General features: G+C 52.2%; 1 protein-coding gene and 1 long non-coding RNA gene across 2 annotated transcripts in view; one reads left to right on the top strand and one right to left on the bottom strand.

The window, feature by feature from the left end:
- Nucleotides 1-2,580, top strand: LOC115948362. The gene is made up of 4 exons (XR_004082178.1): nt 1-24; nt 108-182; nt 1,254-1,316; nt 2,137-2,580. It is a non-coding gene; the product is annotated as an uncharacterized LOC115948362 (long non-coding RNA).
- Nucleotides 2,432-18,701, bottom strand: part of RHBDF1 (rhomboid 5 homolog 1) — a 21,178-nt gene continuing 4,908 nt past the window's right edge. The window contains exons 3-17 of the mRNA XM_031060492.1: nt 16,284-16,497; nt 14,421-14,627; nt 13,454-13,576; nt 13,151-13,311; nt 10,489-10,740; nt 8,882-8,993; nt 8,029-8,074; nt 7,331-7,515; nt 7,125-7,225; nt 6,413-6,476; nt 5,886-5,980; nt 4,881-4,956; nt 4,305-4,405; nt 3,886-4,039; nt 2,432-3,188 (exon numbers count right to left, since the gene is read on the bottom strand). Of these exons, the coding sequence (XP_030916352.1) occupies nt 2,769-3,188; nt 3,886-4,039; nt 4,305-4,405; nt 4,881-4,956; nt 5,886-5,980; nt 6,413-6,476; nt 7,125-7,225; nt 7,331-7,515; nt 8,029-8,074; nt 8,882-8,993; nt 10,489-10,740; nt 13,151-13,311; nt 13,454-13,576; nt 14,421-14,627; nt 16,284-16,497 (2,311 nt within the window). The 3' untranslated portion in view covers nt 2,432-2,768. The remainder of the gene's footprint in view (nt 3,189-3,885; nt 4,040-4,304; nt 4,406-4,880; nt 4,957-5,885; nt 5,981-6,412; nt 6,477-7,124; nt 7,226-7,330; nt 7,516-8,028; nt 8,075-8,881; nt 8,994-10,488; nt 10,741-13,150; nt 13,312-13,453; nt 13,577-14,420; nt 14,628-16,283; nt 16,498-18,701) is intronic.

The raw sequence follows: 18,701 nt of genomic DNA, 5'->3' as shown, positions 1-18,701 counted from the left end.
GGGCGGTGTCCAGCACCTCAGCTGGTGAGCGGGGCCGGGCGGGCGGCAAGGGAGCGCATCCCAGGCCGGTCCCGCTCCGCGGCTGCTCCTGAGTGTTTTTCCCGCAGGAAGTACATATGGAGGACTTATCACCTCACCTTCAATGGAGAGAAGCTGGCGGATGACAGGAAGAAGCTGAGAGAGTGAGTAACTCTCAGCGCTGGGGGGCTGAGAGGAGCCCACGCAGCATCCCCAGGGGCAGGGCTGAGCTGGGAGGTTGTGCCCTGGATCGGGGTCCTGTGCTGGACATTGGCTGCGAGGTGGGACAGCACTGCCCACAGAAGTGGGACAGGCAGACTCAGAGGCTGTCTGCAGGATGGGCTGGCCTTGGGGGTTCCTCATCCTCAGCCAGCACTATCCTGTGCTGGGTTCAGCCGGTTCAGAGCACCCCACAGAACCCTTGGCCATCCCTCCCGAACTCCTGCAGGTGGTTACAGTTACTCAGCTCGGCACAGATACTGATGTAGGATAGGAAAGAGCACGGAACAGGAACTGAACAGATTGCCCAGGGAGGCTGTGGATGCCCCAGCCCTGGCAGTGGCCAAAGCCAGGTTAGATAAGGCTTTGAGGAACCTGGCCTAGTGAGAGGTGTCCTGTCCATAGCAGGGTGTTGGGACTGGGTGCTCTGTAAGATCCATTCCAACCCCAACCTGGCCTAGTGAGAGGTGTCCTGTCCTCACTGGGTGCTCTGTAAGGTTCATTCCAACCCCCTAACATTCTGTGATTCTATGAAGAAAGCCAAGTAAAGAGGAAACCCAAGGATGGGTGTTGATCTTTGGAGCTGCTCAAACAGTCTGGTAACAACACTGACAGGTGGCTCCCATGTTTCCTTGCCCATTCTTGAGGTGAGGTGGGATGAAGCACTTCCCTGCAGTGCTGGGTCTGCCAGCCTGTTGCAGACCAGCAAGAAAAAGTGGTCTGAAGAGCTAAAAATTCAGCAAGACAGCCCAAATCAAAGCTGTCCTTGGAAGAGAGAGCCTGGGTGACAGATGTTGCATTTCAGGGGTTGTTACAGTTAAAGGCAGATCAGCAGATCCTTCAGTGCTGGCAGCACATCCCAGATACACAAGTGAGAATTTTAATGTGTCCTCTAGTAGAGCACAGCATGGGATTGTAGGAGTCCCTCTGTCCCTGGGAAAGATGAAGGAAGCTATGGGGTTTCACAGTTGTTTTTCCTGGGAAGCTGGCATTTAACAGCCTAACTCTGTGTTCAGGTATGGCATCAGGAACCGGGACGAGGTCAGCTTCATAAAGAAGCTTCGCAAGTAACCTGTGGGGTAAGTCCTGAATGTCCCCTGAGAGCTCCCAGCTCCTCATCTTCCCCAGGCCATGGTGATGAGGCTCAGAGCTGATGGTGCTGCTCTCTGCTGGCTGGCAGAGTATTTCTGAATGTCTGCACGGGGCTGGTGCCTGCTTCCAGATCCTGGTAGTGTTGTTTGTGCTCCTCTGGGGCAGGGAATGATAATTCAGCTGCTTCAGGTAACACACACTGGGAACAGCAGTAGGAATAGCTGACTCTGTGTTTAGACTCTCAATCTGCTTCTACATTGTCTTGAGACTCATTAAGCACAGTGTTCCTTGGCTGCTGTGACTGCTTCCAGTCTTGCTTTCTTTTAGGCTTTTTAAATGTCTGGAAATCATTGTCAGGAGCATGGCTGGGTTTCTAACTCATGCAAACATAATTCTGGTATTAACACTGCTATTTTGAGAAGGTTGTGCACACAAACACAAGATGTGGCCAAGACTCTCAGGCTTAGTAAGTTTTAAATTATAAAAACAGTCACAGTGGCTGAAGAACAGGGTTAAGAGCAGTTTGTCCACAGCCTTGTTTTGTTTTGCTGTTCCAGGTAGCTGGGTTAAAAACTGCTCCTTTTTGACCACAGTTAACCTTTTATTCTTCTTTCAACACTGCCATATTTTCAAGATCCAGTGTAATAAAATGTGTGCCCTAACAACAGCCACCTGCTCCAAGGTGCCTGTGACCAGCAGTCACCTCTGGCACTGGCTGGTCCCTCCTGGACCATCATGGCAGCATGGTTAGAAAAGCCCAGCATGCAGTCATTATTGTCACTGACAAATATTTTCTTTCTTAAACAGAGAGAGCAGAGAATCCAGCCCTACCAAGACCAGACTGTGGATTCAGCATCTTCCTTCAAAGAGGAACAAACTCCATTGACTGGACATTCCCATGTTTTTTACAGTTGCTGTTTGTGGTGTTTGCCTCTGAGCTATATGTGGATTCCAGGCATTAAAGAGACCCTCTAGTTTTCTAAGGCTTTTCAGGCCCTTATTTCCAGCTGCAGATGTGTATCTGGCTGGTTTGGGTGCCCCACAGGGTACATGAAACAGCAGGAGTGAGATTAAGTAACAAAGGTAGGCACAGACTACTCAGAACAATTCACAGTAGCTAAAACGCTACCTCACCGTTTAATCACCACCTTAGCAGTAGTAAACAACTCTGGTTAAAAATGTAGTATTGAAACTAGTGTAATAAAAATAATGGCAGCAGAAAAGGTTCAATACAATTGAACAAGGCACAAACGTTCTGTTTTTCAGAGTCTTCTGAGATAAGGCAAACCATGCCTGCCAAGTGCTAAGGAGACAGTTTAAATTAACCACGGGCAGGGTTAGAAGTGTCATTGGATTAGAGGCTTTGTCCCCATGGAACTGGCACAGCAAATGCAAAGACAGTCATCTCCAGGGCCTGCTCGAGAAGCCAGTCTTTGCTGTCAGTGGAGCTGTGCATCCAGGTCGTATTTCTCGCAGAATTTGTCTGTGAAGGGTATACAAGTGAGGAACTCGCACCACTCGCACTTGATGGGGTAGAAATAGAACAGAATCACCAGTCCTGAGAAGAGTGCAATGAAGATGAGCTGGAAAACTATAATTTGGCATCGTTTCCTATATAAATCAAACTTCCCAAAGCTAATGTAGGGCAGGAAGGCAAAGGAGAGGAAGAAACCACTGATAAATCCTGAAATGTGAGCGAAATTATCAATCCAAGGCAGGAGGCCGAAGGCAAAAAGAAAGAGCACCACAGCCAGCAGCTTGAAGAAAGCCCTCCATGGGCGTGCCAGGATTTGCCAACTCTGGAAGAGCTCCACAAAGAGACAGGCCAGAATTCCAAACTGGGATCCTGCAGGGCCAACCTGCAGAACAAGAGCATTACAGATAATGTCAGGCTCGTGCCACTTGCCTGGCCTCTGTAACCAGCTCCAGGAATTAGTTACTTCTTACTCAACACCTGTTCAGTGGTTCTTGGCAAAGAGACTCTGCAACTTCATCCATGTAATGGGATGCCAGGAGTGAAGAGGTCTGGTTGGATTTAGGATCAAGGGTGAGGCCAGAACAGACTAAAGAGGGCAGATCTAGTTCAAGTTTCCAGAGGGGAGAAGCCTTTGAAGGCAGTCTCCTGGCTCCCCCCACTCACCATGTAGTTTTCCTTATGAAAGGAGCTGGAAGGCTCCTGCAGCTCCAGCCCTGCAGTCTCCTGTGGGCACGGTGAGCTCTGCTCTTTGCCCCTCTCAGGTGGAGGGTGTGTGACACCACACTTGATTCCGAGCCTGCCTGGGGCCTCTCACCCCATGGCTGGACAATCCCCCATCTGTTATGAGAGGCAGCCTTTTTCCTTCAGCCAGCCCAGGCCAGTGACTTAGAAAGCCCATGGTGCCTGGGGGATGGTGCTGCTCAGCAGTTAAATGATGGTGTGGTGCCATCTTCGAGTGCCAAGGCTGCAGTGCTGAGCCCAGCTCTGGTGGCTCTGCCTCAGCCACAGGGGCACAGGCATGTAGAGAAGGGTTTGTGCTCAGGGCAAGTTACCAGTACCCTGGGCTGCAGGAGACCCACCTCTGCTCTGTAGGGTAGGAATATTGCACTGGCAAGGTTCCCAGTGATGCCACTGAGCAGGTAGATGATGGAGATGCGGTGCCATCCTGCCAGCTTCTCCAGGTCCCGCAGGATCGTCATTTGGAAACAGACTGAAACCAGACAGTGCAGGATCCTGCCAAGTGCAGATACAGGAGCTGAAGCAGCAGCCACTGAAGTCACCCCTGTGCTCGTGTTCTGTCCCCAGCCTTGCTCAGAGTCCCTGCTCTGGCCTTACTCATGCTGCTAATCCCTCCCAACAAACACAGGATGGCAAACCTTGGCAGAAGGCACAGCTCAGATCCCTGTGTCCCCACAAGGGACAGCCACAACCCTCACACAGCAATCCCCAGGCTGAGGGTGCACCACCCCCATGGTGGAAGATTTACACCTCTGCTTACCCAGCGTGGAGGAAAAGCGAGAGCCAGAGGCGGTAGAACTGGTCAGGGACTTCTGGATTGAGGAAAGGAAGGAGCCCACAGACATCATCCATGCAGTGCACCTAGGGCAGAAGTGGGTGTGGAGAGGGGTCCTTCTCCAAGCCCAGGGCACACTGCAGATAGCTCTGGAAGTGGGGCTCCCCTCCCACTTCTCTTTGAACCAAGTACCAAGCCTTGCCTCCAACACAAATTTACACAACCCCATCCCTTCCCTGTGCAAGTTTTAAGCCCTCATTTTTCACTCCAGCACCCAGAGCTGAGGCATCTGCTCAACCCACAGAGCAGACTGTGGATCCTTCTCCCACTGCTGTCACAGTGGTCCCATGCTGGTCTGTCACAGCTGCCAGCCCAATCCCAAACTGGCCCCAAATGGGGACAGATGCAGCCCCCCCTGCCACTCCAGCCAGGAGCAGCAGGGTGGGGCAGGGCACAGGACTCCCACCTAATCTGCAGCACTGCCACCCCAGGTCCTGCCAAGCTGCTGAGGGCACCTGCAGGGAGGAGGGCAGCCATAGAAGCCCCCAGGTGCACCCTTACCTGAGAGCAGAGCGTGGCCTCCTCGTGGAAATAGCCCCGCATGAATTCACAATACTCCCTGGAGGTAATTTCACACCTGCAGGAGGCACAAATCACACATGGAAAGCACAATGGATCATTCCAGTGATCTCCCAGGCCACCCACTCTCCTTTTCCCATCCCATCCATGAGAACTGATGCCTTCAGCTGCCCCTGACACGCTGCAGTGCCACAGCAAAGGCACAAACACATTCCCATTTGAGCACAGTGCCTCTCCACACACCCCTCCTGCTTCTCTCCTCCAGGAAAGCTCCACAGACCTGCATGCCATGGCTCCAAGGCAGATCCTAAAGCTGCTGTTTAGAGCTGAGAAGAGCCACCAGAGCCTGGGCAAGCTGTGTCTCAGACTGGGGGAGTCTTGTACCTCTGCAGCTGGCAGAGAGGAAGGGGGGGCTATGTCAAGAGTGTCCTGGTCATGCCCTTCAGGGACAGAGAAACTCCTTGGGGCAACACACATTTTTCTCCCTAGCAGGGAAAGCCAAGCCCAAGCACTGGGTTACTACTCAAGCTCAGGGATAACATGAGAAAAACAGCATCTTCCTCTCTTGCAAACCCAGAGTGGCCCATTTCCTGACATCTCCTTTGAGTGCCCAGGGACTGCAGGCTGGGGACAATGGAGCCTGCCAGGAACAAGCTGGCCATTCCTAAGGAAAAGTGCAGGACTCCCCAGCAGAATGGTTCAATATCTCCAAATTGGTACCCAAATCCCTCCAAACTGGTACCCAAATCCCTCCAAATTGCAGGAGCAGCTGAGTGAGATACCCTGCTGTGCCAGCCTCAGGCTGGCCGTTAACTCCTGCTCATCCCAGACTCCTGCTCTATCTGGGAGTCCTGTCATGGCTCTCTCCAACTCCCCTTCCCAGCAGGGCTCTGGGCTGTGTGTGAAAAGGACACAGGAGGGCTGTGTCTACAACCTGAAAGGGCCTCATGTCTCACCCAGCCCCTCCATTCAGGTAAAACTCACTACCTTCCCTTGGTCCCAATGCAGCAGGGCCGGCCTGTAATCACACAGTCCATGTGGAGGTGGTTGGTGTAATTCCCAGCACTGTTTTTTGTGCAGATCTGGAAAACAACAACAGGCTGCAGTCAGACAGCCACAGCTTTGCTTGCTGGCTGGGTAAAATCAAAACAGCCCCTTGGGAAGAAGCCAGATCCCAGACACAGCTCCCTCTGACAGCAGGATGGTGCCTGATACTCCATCTGCCTGAGCATCAGTTGACACCTCCTCTCCAGCCCGAAGCTGAGATGGTTTCCATCTCCCTGTTACCCTGACAGGATCCAGGGCTTTAGCTGGCACAGGACAACTTCTGTTGTTGGAGGGCTTTGAGCCTTGGCTGGGCAGAGCACGGCTGCCCTGAGCTGGTGTTTGTGACAAGCAGCAGAAGCTGCACCAGAGGCCCAGCCCTCCCAGCAGCACAGCTGAGGCTCTGCTCAGTGGGATGCAAATGCCAATTGCAGCTGGCCATGGCACACTGTCCCCCTGGCCATGCTCACCGGCCACTTGGTGATGTCATCTGGCCACTCGTGGGGCTCCATCGAGGCTGGCTGCTCACACACCCTGCAGCAACAAAGCACACATCAGCCTGAGAAATACCTTTCCCCAGCACCAGGTAGGATTTCCACACTCTTCCTGTGCCCATTCCACAGCTCCCTGTGTCCCTGGGTGCAGACACTGACACACCAGAGCAGATCAGCCAAGGCCATGCTGGTCAAAGCCTCAGCCTCCTTCCAGCAGAGATCACAAAGGCAGAGAGCACACAGCTGCCCAGCAAGAAACTGGATCCCTTCCAGGTGGACACACCCCAAGGGCAGGAATTGAGCTGGTTTCAGCTCTACATCAGCCCACAGTGACTGCCAGGGCAGCCAGCAGCTGGCTGGGCTCCTGGACAGAGGGTGTGCCAGGCTCGGGACTGCTGCCCCCCAAGCAGGGAGCTGTGCAGGGAGCAGGTGAGGACAGGGAGAGGATTGAGGAAGGCACCCACAGCTCACAACAGGCCTCTGTTCAGGTGGGCAGCCCACAACAGAGACCAGGGGTGAGCAGAAATATGATCACACCCTGCATCAGACTTCCCTGCAGTGTAGGGACATCACTGCCCCACACCCTTCCAGAGCTGCTGCTGCCTCATCCAGCAATCCACTGGCCTGGGACTGAGTCTAGAGCAGCCCTGTCCCCCCGAGGATGGCAGCAGGGCCAGGCAGGACCTACCTGGGGTCCTGATGACAAACAGAGCCAAACTGCCTCTTGTTCCCTGCCAGCATCGGTGTGCTGGGGTGATGGGGCCACTTCACCCACACGGCCAGCGTGGACTATAGGAGAGAGGAGAGGTGTCACCATGAAGGCCAGGGGAAGAAGCATCAGCAGAAGTGGCCCTGAGGCTGCAGGGCTGGCAGGAGCAGGGCCATGGCACTCACTGAGCACTCCTCCTCCGAGGTCTGCACGCAGCCTGACTTGTCGTTGCGCACGCAGCACGCCGAGTGCTTCTCCTTCTCGCGCTTGGCGCTGATGAAGCTGTGCACCTGCTGGTCCTGCCTCATGCACGGAGAGAACTTGGCCCCCAGGTGGATCAGGGCCTCCTGGCAGAGATGGAAACACTCAGCTCAGCTAAGGCAATGACTGCCTGGGCAGAGCAGGCTGGGGGAGCTGCTAGGGGTAGCCCTATCCAGACCCAAGGGCCAGGGACAAGTCCTGCATGATGAAGCCCAACACACACCATGCACATTCTCCATATTTGCTTTGGAGACAGGTCCAGAACAAAAGCTCAGGGTTTTTTTTTGCCCATAGCCCCAGAAAAGGCCAGCAATATGGCCGGGAAAGAAAACTTTGTGACGTTTCCTCTTCATTTTTGTGTTTCCCAAGGGAATGGCATCAGGAAAGCTGTCACACACCATACAACTCCTGCATTTTTTCTAACTCCATGCTTGTCTTTGTAGGAACAGGGTGCAAAGCAGGAAAGCCAAGGCCCATCCCAACCCCCAGGCACCTCATTCTGCAGGGTAGTTGGGGCTGGGAGCACTGCTGCTCCCTGACAGTGACAGCAGATCCCTGAGCTCCATGCAGCAGAGGGCTCTGGTCCATGGGGTGCACAGCTGCAGCACAGTCCCCCATCCACCACTAACAGTCCCAATTTTTTCATAAACCCCTCTGTTTCTCAAGACCTACAAGGAAAGCAAGCAAGAGCCCTGTGAGCTCCAGCCCCCAGGGAATGGTGAAAACAACCCCCAGGATGAACAGGAATCCCCACAGCCAATGACAGGGTTCACAGCTCTCTCCATCTGGTTTTTTGCAGGATCACATGTAAACCCCCATCAAGGTGTGGGCACCTTCAAGTTAAGGTTTCATTTAAAATGTCTATCTCTGGCTACTTCAACTTTCAAGAAATCCCAGGTTCTGGAGCCCATGGTGTGGCCTGAGCCTGCACAAAGCTCCACAGAGCTGAGCAGCACAGGCAGCACCCACCAGCAGTGCAGGCCCAGGTGCTCTGAAAGCTGTCAGATACACAGCTGAGAAGCTCCCCAGGCACCTCCTGCATGGAGCAAGGACACGGCTGTAGAGATACCTGTACCCTAGAAACCTTTAACAATGTGTGGGAAGGCTACAAACAGCTTCAAATCAGCTCCCAAAGTCAGACAAATCAGTTTTGCTCCTGGCAGAAGCAAAATCCTGCAACAGTAGCAAAAACTTAGGTTTGAAGTATTTCTCTGCTGTGATCATCCTTCTGGTCTCCACCAGGAGGGGAACAAGCTGTTTGGAAGTGCTTTGTGCCAGATAAAATCTGACATCAGGAGCACTGGGGTTGCAGGAGGGACAGAAGGGGGTGTGGGGGCTCCCAGAGACCCTCCAGGCAGCCCCCCAGGCTGGACAGCAGGCACCCAGCCAGGAAGGGCAAGGAGCCAGCAAGCTGTGACACAACAGCTGAGGGCTAAACTCACTCACACTGCAGGCATGTCAGGGGGATCACTTACTGAATCAACAGTTTCATGTTGTGAGAACCCCACAGGGGCGATGCCGTAGATGCACACAGCGAGGATGGTGATGAGGGAGTGCACAAAGGTGACCCAGTAAGTGAAGAAAGGCCTGCATGGAGGGAAGGGGAAAGGATCAGAGGCAGAAACACAGGCATATTACATCTGCTAACAGAACAGAGGGGAAAAGCTGCTGTTTTCCCCCAGAAACCTCACCAAAATCTGGGGTACATGGCCAGGATCACCTAGGAGTGCTCAGGACAGGAGGCAATGACCTAAGGTCTTGCTGAATACAGAAGCTGTTTACTCTGACTCCCCCATTAGCTTGGACAACCACCCTTTCCCAAGAAAGCATCCATGGGAACACCAAAGCCCAATGCTGAGCTGTGCTGTGTTTCTGAAATGATCACTCTAGGGGAATGACCAGAGGCAGGGATAGCTGAGCCCTGCTGTTCACCACAGGACACTGGTGGTGGCACAGAGACCTGCAGTCCCTCCAGGTACCAGAGATACAGAAACACCATGGGGAGCTGGGTGAGGTCCCAAACTGCTGGCTGAGGACACAAATACGCTGCTGTCAGCTGCAGCTGGCTCTGCACTCCCAGGGACAAAGATGGGGGGCTCAGCAGCATCCCGAGTCCCCGAGGGCCAGCAGCAACCCCTCACTCAGCAGTTCATGGGTGTGGAAACTCAGGGCACTGGGAATATTTCTTTGTTTGCTCTGGGGTGCCCTGACCCCCAGGGCACCACTGACTTTGACTTTTATTCATGGAGAAAGTTTCTTAGACTTCAAGATAGACTGGAATCCACAAAAGTGTGAAATAGATTATACAGAGTAGTGTAGGTGTATCACTTGGTGAGAAATTTAGGTTTTGGGATTTTTAGTGTGTTGTGGATGGAAGCAAGATGGAGGGCACAGGGTGTCATCCTGGGTTTCTTCTTCATGCTTCTTCTTCCTCCTTCTTTATGGCTTTAGGTGGCATTTTGTAATTGGGCAGAAAAGTCCTCATTGTGGGCTCTGTGGGATCAGTTATTGGGTTAAAAGGGAAATAATCTAGGTGTCAGTTCTTAATTGGATAGTTTAGTCTTAAAAGACTTTGTAACAAGAGATTGTTGGCCATTTTGTGCCTTCTAATGAAAAGCTGCAGAACTCACAGTGGTGAGACTGTTTTACTGATAAGAAACAGCACCTGAGTCTGAACATAAACTATCATCTCAAGTGCCTTCAATCCAGCCCCAGAGAAACCAAACAATAATTATCTGCTGCTGTGGAATGCAACAGGTGAATCTTTGATTTTTCTAATTAATGGCCAATCACAGTCCAGCCGTCTCGGACTCTCTGGTCAGTCACAAGATTTTATTATCATTCCATTCCTTTCCTTGCTAGCTATCTGATGAAATCCTTTCTTCTATTCTTTTAGTATAATTTTCATATATCATTTTCTTTTAATATAATATATATCATAAAATAATAAATCACCCTTCTGAAACATGGAGTCAAGATTTTCATCTCTTCCCTGCCAACATCACCACGTTTGGTGACCCCCAGTGAGGAACACTCCCACAGGTCTCCCAAAACGGGGAACCCCCGAGAGCGCAGCTCTCACCTGTGGTCATCCATGTCCTCGATCTGCCGTTTGACGTAGCTGTCGATGCGCTTGCGGTAGGTCCTGTTGGTCAGCTTGCCCACCATGCCCAGCCCGTAGGGCCTCTTCTCCTTGGCAAAGAGCTTCCTGACGGGCACGGCGATGCGCTGCCCGCGCCGCTGCGGGCTCACGCTCACCACCTCCTGCCGCAGGCGCACCTTGGGCTGCGCCAGGGCCCCGTCCTTCTGCTTCCTCCAGCCGCGCTCCAGGGGGCTGAAATCAAATGTAGGAGAGAAGTAGGGACCAGCCTTTGTGTGGTCTTTGGTGGCAGCAGAGCCTCTGTCTGTGCCACCCCCTCCATCACCCAGCTGATGGCAGACAAGATGCCCTGAAGCTGTGTTTGAAAAGGACCAGCCTTTGCGTGACCTTTGGTGGCAGCAGAGCTTCTGTCTGTCCCATCCCCTCCGGGCTGGGCAGACAAGGTGCCCTGAAGTTGGAGCTGCATTTCAAAGGGTTACACAGAGCCAGGACAGGAAAGCACAGAAGTGGCAGAAAGCACAGCAGTAAGGACAAGCCTTTCTGAGGCCTTTGGTGGCAGCAGAGCCTCTGTCTGTGCCACCCCCTCCAGGCTGGGCAGCAGCTGATGGCAGACAAGGTGCCCTGAAGCTGTGTTTCAAAGGGTTACACAGAGCAGGACAGGAAAGCACAGAAGTGGCAGAAATCACAGCAAACACACAGAGAGTGGCACAAGGCTGCTGTGCCAAACTAAGCCCCACCACTGAGGAGCTCTTGAGCCTTTAAGGTTGCAGCCTGTTGGGCTGCAACAGGCACCTCTGCAGCCTCAGGTGTGTCTGCTTCCTCCCCTACTTCAAGCCTCTTACTCTGCCCTCTGCTATGAAATGGAAGTGGAGTTTAGCCCAGCAGTGGAAATACCCACCTTTAAATGTCACTTCAATGTCTCACTTCAATGTGACTGGACTGGCAAATCAGACAAAAGTGAATCCAAGCAGCTTCCCAGACCAAGAAAGCAGCACTGTCACAGGCTGCAAGCTGTACCAGCTGCCTCTCCCAATCTCTCTTCCATTCCTCCCTTATTTGTACCAATGTGTGCATTTTTCAGAATAAAACAAAGCAGGTTCCAACAACATAATAGAAATCCTGATAATCCTGAGCTAAAAGAAGGCTTTTCTGTCAAAATAGATGTGATGAACATTGCACAGGTTACTGGTGAATGATACCTACTTTTTAAGTCTCCATCACATTCAGATAAATTTGTATTTCCTTGCTCTTAGACAGCAGTGTGAAGGTCACATCTGCAGCAGTCACACCTGACCAAAAAATCCCAACTCCCTCCCATTTCACCCTCCTCATTGCCTGGCACTGCAGGAGGCATGATCCTGACACCTGCTCTAGTCCTGTGTACCTCCTCTGGCTTCCCAAATGTCCCACTCAGAACAAAGACAGTGCCTGTCAGAAGTGCTGAGAGAAAACATCTTTCTTCTGAAAGGTGACTGGAGTATCTGGAGAGATCATGACAGCTCTGAAGTACAGGCAAGCAAGAGCATAAGGGAGAATCTGAACCTCTGTAGCCAAAATACTGCTGGAAACTTCAGCTCTTTTCATATTGCACCTTGCAGAAGATGCATTTGAATATCCCAACTTGCCCTTGGGAAGTTCTTCTGCAGCAGAAGGTGCAGGTTCCACTGCAACCTGCTCTTGCCCAAGAGGTCAGGTGGGTTCTGTGGGATGGACATGGTGCTTCCCAGTGCTGGAAATCTCCCCATGCCCAAACAAACACTTCACCACGTGAAAGGACACCCAACTGTGACTCTGGTAACAGCTCTCTGAAGCATGAAAAAAAGGTATTTTCCTCAAGAAATAAAACTATTTAAGGAGATTCAAAGGGAACCAAGAAGACTGAAACCATCTCAGAGGAGTGACAACAAACTCCCACCATTTGTGCTTCCCCTTATGTTAAACTGAGTGAAGTTCTTGGAAACACTTGAAGGGAAAGTGCCAACACAGCAAGACAGGCTGAGAGCAGCAGAACCACAACAAGGACCTCCCTGTCTGCTCCATGTTCACACCCAGCAGAGCTCTCTGCTGGGGTGAGCTGACTCGGAAGCAACACAGAGCAATTACTCAGTACCAGTTACTCAGGTGGAAAAAATCCAGGCACACAGTACAGCACCACCCACATATTTGTAGGGCTCTCAGCATCAGCGCCACACCTTTCTCTCATTTCAAGTGAGGAATGCAGCCCAGCTTGACACTCTGCAATGCTTCACCGCTCCTTGGAGCATGAGAACAGTTACTGGTGACTGTGGCAACGGCAGCAGCTTTCTCACTTTTGCTCTCCATAGCCAAAGGCTGGGCCCTCAGCATCCTCACAGCTGATTTAAAGTGTCTTTTGCTTCCTCAAGGCATGATACAATCTCTGAAACACATTAGTATGAAGATGGAAGTTGCTGGAGTGACTGCAGAAGTGGCCTCAGAGTCACCTTTCACATCATGGGTAGCTGGGGCAGGAGGTCTTCAGCTGGATTTAAAGAAAACCCATCACTGCACTGCACTGCACCCACCCACGGCACTCACATCTTGGCTTCCTCCACGAAGGAGGCCCCACTCCAAATGGGCTGGCTACCCCATGCTAGGCTTTGGCAGCTACCATGAATATACTCACAGTAGTAAGTGGCTTCTTTCAAGCTCATTTTTGTCCAAAGCACCTCCTGTGAGATCTGTCTGATCTGGAGGTTTCACCTCCGCATCTTTGATTGCAGCTTCTGATGGTGACTCGAACACTTCATCTGGGTAAGTGGAGAGCTCCTCATGAAGGACTCCTTCCTGGGCAGACAGACAGCAGTCCCATCAGAAGAAGCCAACATCCCACTTGAGACTGCAGTGCTGCTCTCTGCAACACACAGTCCTGTCAGAACCAGAGTCCTGCTCTGCCTCTGGGCAGCACCACGCCAGACCTGCCCCTCACCCGAGCGAAGAAGGATGTGTCGAGCTCATCTGGGAAATCCACCGTGTCCTCCTCCAGGAAGCTGGCAGGGGTGAAGCTGCGCCACTGGGCCCTCCTCAGGGTGCTGTCCTTCACAGAACGGCCCTGCAGCCAGCGACAGGGACATGGAGCACTGCCAGAACCTCACAAACCCACCCCAGCCAGTGCACAGGCAGCCCACATGCTGAGCTTGGTTGGAGCACAGCAGATGTGATGTGTGACACCCTTCTGGTGAGACACACAGCTGTCACCCCACTTCTCAACCCACAGCACCCACCTCCAGGCTTCCCATGTGCTCCTCTAGCACATATTGGACAATGTGTCTGGCCAAACCACAGTGATGGCTGCTACTGGACACAGCAAAAAGCATCACTGAGCCCAGGACAGCAGGCATAGGGCAGGATGAAGAGACCTCTTTCACCCACTGGAACCAAGAGAGCTTCCCCCTGGGAGTTCTCTGCTTTTAACCCCCTGTGTTCTCAGAGGCGTATCCATGTCCTCAGTGGCCACACCAGGTGCCAATATTCAAATCTGAGCACCTATTGGTTTGACCACAGCATCCCAAAAAATTCACTTCCTTTCAAACCAGGACACTTGTACAGCAAGAGCCTCAGGTATTTCTGCTCTTCCCTGGCTGCTTACCAGGTGCAGATGGACCACCCAAAAGTCCAGACAGGCTGAACTGGACCTGCTAGAATACTCTGAGGCTGTTGCCTGTGGGAATTAAAGCCCCCAGGCCAACAAAGAAAAAGCAAGACCCGTACGAAAAGCAAACCACCATCCCCGCTTTCTTGCCAATCCTGCCTCCTGTACACATGGCCAAAACACACCAGGAGGTGACTCCATTTCCTCCCTCCAGCACAGCTATCCCCACCCCTCTGCTGAGCAGCTCCTTGCCCCACATCCAGGGCAGAGACCCCCGTGGTCCACGCCCTGCGGCAGGCAGTACCTTCACCAGCGCGGCGGCCGCCCGGAAGCTCATTTTGGCCACGGACTCGCGCTTGCGGCGCCGCGGGAGGCGGTTGAAGCCCGAGCGGGAGCTGGTGAAGGAGCACAGGGAGGTGGCCCCGGGTGTGATGGGCGTGTGGGGGATGCTGCAGCCATCCGCGTCCTCGGCCATCCGGAACGCCCGGCCCCGCGCCAGGGGGTCGATGATCTGCCAAGAGGAGCAGCCCGTCAGTCCAGCCACCCCCAAAGCCTGTCCTGCCAAGCCTCCTCCCTCCTCTTGAGACCATGGCTCCAGGGATTGACCAAGAACCAGCCTGGAAGGACCAACAAGCAATTCTACAACAGGGAGATAAGGAATAACCTATTGGTGTTTTTCTCTTTTGTTAGTATTGACTATTGTCAGCCAGTCTGTTCCAGTACCTCACATAAGACTCCAACCCTCCTCCAGCCCTTCCTAAGCTCTTGGTTTCATTGTCTCCCATGCCAGTGAGCTCAACATTCAGAGAATGGGCTGCCTAAATAGGAGTCTGAGAAACCCCTGAAAACAGAAATGTTCTTTCTTTAGTTAGTTTCCTTCCTGATACTGGACAGCCCAGGACTTAAGCAGTTTCCTGTTATCCTGTTGAAACTATACTGTATATTTACATCTGCTTCCATTAATTAAATTTAACAGCTGGATAAAGCAGGCAAGCTTCCAGGAGCTGCAAGCCCTTCTTTGGGACTCCTCAGGCCAGTGCTCTCACTTATTCCAAACATACGAATCAACGTAATGAAAATATTGCCTTCAGCTACAAACCTTGCCTCTGTCCTTACATCATCACAGCTGTGGTTTCCATAAGACCTCTGTGCTTTATCCCAAGGTTTTACGAGCTTTTTTAATCCACAGTTGCACACTCAACAGGAAGCTTAATGGGCTCACACCTACTGACACCACGTTCTGATTTAATGTAGCCCACATACAGCTCAACAATATTTCTAAGTCTCCTGTGACCAAAGATTAGGTGCAAGACATTTAAAAGAAAAGAAGACAACAAGGCAAAATGTGATTGAAAAATGTACTACATTCTCCTCTGCTTTAGTGCTGCCACCAGGCTGCAGGTCACAGACTGACCTGCTTTGGAAGGAGTTGTTTTCCCACTCACTCAGTAGTGCTCACCAAAGCACAGCCATCAACCACACCAATTACTGTGGCTGAGGGGAGCAGTGGGAAGAGCTGGATATTGTGGTTAGTTCTGGTCACTGGATGTGCCCATCTAGGCCCTGTCCCCTTGGGTCACACTTAAAGGTAATGAGCAGGAGGCAGCACCAAACCCAGGTGCCCTTTGCAGACACTCAAAACACTTCTGAGGACCCATAAGCAGAGCTTTAGGATCACTGATGCAAGAGACACTTTTCAAGGTCCTAAAATATAACCAGGTTTTTCTATGGGGACAGTAGCTGTGCTATAGCCTGCATTCTGCTTGGGGCAGGGCAAATGTCCCCAGTGATTCCAGCCCTGCTACTGTACATTTGGGTCCAACATAGTGGTTACTCTGGGTACAACACAATTCTGTCCTTCAAAATGGCAGCAGAGAGCTGCTGTTCATGCTGCACACCCCTGATCACCACAGTCACAGCATGACAAACACAGCTCTGAGCCACAACAACAGTTGAGGGATCTCAGCCAACAAGACCAGAGAGAGGCTGCTGGAGAGAGAGAGCTGCCAAACTGTACCTGGGCTGTGAGAAGTGTCTGAGCACGGAGCCCAGACGTGTCGAGGCAGAGCTCAGCCCGCAGACAGGTCACGGTGCCAACGCGCTGAACACACCGAGCAGGGAGCTCAGTGATGGCCCTGCCTCTGTCCCTCTGTCCCAGGTTACTCACCTTCTGCATGCCCAGCTGACAGGGTCCCACGTAGAGAGGAGGAGGGGTCTCTGTGCTTGTCAGAGAAATGTTGTCCTGGCTGGGCAAGTCCATCTCCCGGATGACCTGAGGCTTGAGCTTCCCGTAGCGCAGGCTGCAGTGGCGGAGGCTCTTCCTCTGCCATTTCTGAGTGGCATCGCTGTCTTTGCTCACCCCAAACCAGTCTGCTGTGCCTCTGAAAGATGCCAGCAGACAAGTGCTAAGAAGGATGGTTGCTTGGACTATGCAGGTGAAAAGACAAAGCCCTGGTGGTCACTTCCAGCCCACCCCAATTCAAAGACAGAACTCTTGCCCAGGAGCATCTCGCAGCTTGTCCTCGGCTGGTTTTAGCAACCTGACAGATGCTGGCCAGAAATGTTTGACCATCAACAGCATTCTGTCTCTTAAGACAGAAGAAAAATGACAGGAGATATTCACTGTGGGCAAAGGACAGGTTGTTCTGAGTTTTTCTAAAAATAAAGGAAAAGAAATGGTACAGAAATTCAGAAAATAACTTGGTGAAAGGTGTTTTTTTACTTTAAAAACCATCTATTGCAAACACTTACCATCTTCAGGCCAGCTCTAGGTCCTCATTGTGAGACTGTACTGTTTCGTAGCTCTGTGACTTGTCCCAAAAGCCACCAGAAATCTCTCTTCTCTCCCAGCCTCCCCTCCACACTCCCAGAATCTCCCTAACTTCTCCATCTCATGCTGCAGGGTTTCTAACCTCCTCAAGCGTAGCATTAAGAGCAAAACTTGCTGCAGCTCCGGTCTCTGCAAAGGCAGACACACACACTTCTAAGCTGCTGGTTGCAGAAGCAGGAGCACAAGGCTGCAGCCACGAGGCAGGTTTGCTGCCAAGTGCCTGCTGCCATAGAAGAGCAGTGGATCAGAAGCAAAATCCCAGGAAGGCAGGGAGGGATCAGGATAAGTCAGACTAAAAGCCTATTTCAAATCCTGCAGGACAGCTGGTACCCTAAACTTGCAGGGGTCATGGCAGCCCTGCCAAGCAGTTCCCACCATGGCTAATCCATCCTCAGGAGATGACAAGCTGTCTCAGCCTACAGCTGACTGGTCCAGGTGTTGAAACCTGAAAGTCCAAGCCAAATCCAAACCCTTGGCCTCAGCCCCCCTGCAGGATCTCCAGCTGCTGAGAAGCAAGACCTCACAGATCACAAAGTGAGCATTAAAATACACACTGGAGTAAAGGCTGGAATAAATCTAGAATTAGGCCACACAGGGGAACTGAGACAGTGCAATGGAGACAGGGAACTGGTTCTATGGTTTTGTACCCAAGCAAAAACCCCATCAGCCAACAGGTGAAGGTGCTCTGCCACCATGTCAAAAGGTGTGTTTGAAATCCACAGCCTTGCTGGCTAAAACCTTCCATATGCAACCACCACACATTTTCCTCAGCCCTCCCTGTTCTCACAATGATACAGAACAGACCCTTCAGAGGTCATGTGGGCCACTGCTGGAATTCACCCGACCTCACTGACTCAAATGCCACCAGCAAGGCAACGTGCCAGCCTTTGGAGATGGGGCTATGTGAAAATCTTGGAGAACCTCCTTTCTCCCACAGACCACATCTCCTTGGAGCAATCTTCCTCTCCATCCAGAGCAAAGGCCCAGGGCCAGCCTCTGCCCTGACACACTCACCAAGCCCATAGCACAGAGGTCAAGCTGCCAGTTGCTCTGGCACAACACACACCTCACAGAACACCCTGACCACTCAGAGGGCTCCCCACAGACTGCTGTAACCAAGATTTCAACAGCAAGGTGACCTTGGGTGACAAGCCTGTACACAAGGCCTCAAATGGAGAGGAGCTGAGGGTCATTTAGGCCCATATGAGCCTCAGAGATCTCCAAAACTGTGCTCCCACTGGTCTGGAAGGACAAGCACCACCACAGCTGTTGGCACTGTGAGGAACACTCCAGAACTGCCAGATACCACTGCTAGGTTAGGGCCAGGGTGAAGAGCTGTCCCACTCCTCCCTGATCATAGCCAAAACAGTCCTCTAAAGAGTTTAGGGCATCTGGAGCACCCTGGGAAGATGCTGAATGCCTCTGCTCAGCTGGGGAACTCCATCACATCCTGTGGAGTCCCCAGGGCACTGTAACAACCAACATCAGAGTCAGCTGTCACTCTTCCGTCAGGATGAGCCAAGCAGCCCTGAAGGTGGTGACAGTGCCAGAGTGGCAGCTGGCCAAGGGCTGGATGGTAAGACAGGAATACAGGGCACTAGGTCCAAGTCACACTGTCTGTCTGGTTTAAAAGTTTCCTAAGCTCCAGATTTGGGGTGATGGTCAATGGGCTCCTTGTGCCCTGGACTCCTGGAGTGGCTCATCTCCTTGGTGCTAAGTAAACAAAGACCTCCACCTCAAAAAGAAGACAATCAC

This window comes from Geospiza fortis, unplaced genomic scaffold (assembly GCF_000277835.1).
Source record: "Geospiza fortis unplaced genomic scaffold, GeoFor_1.0 scaffold114, whole genome shotgun sequence".
In the NCBI taxonomy this organism is placed as follows: Eukaryota; Metazoa; Chordata; class Aves; order Passeriformes; family Thraupidae; genus Geospiza; species Geospiza fortis.
The sequence above is the reverse complement of the archived record's forward strand: the minus strand, read 5'-3'. Positions and strand labels throughout refer to the sequence as shown.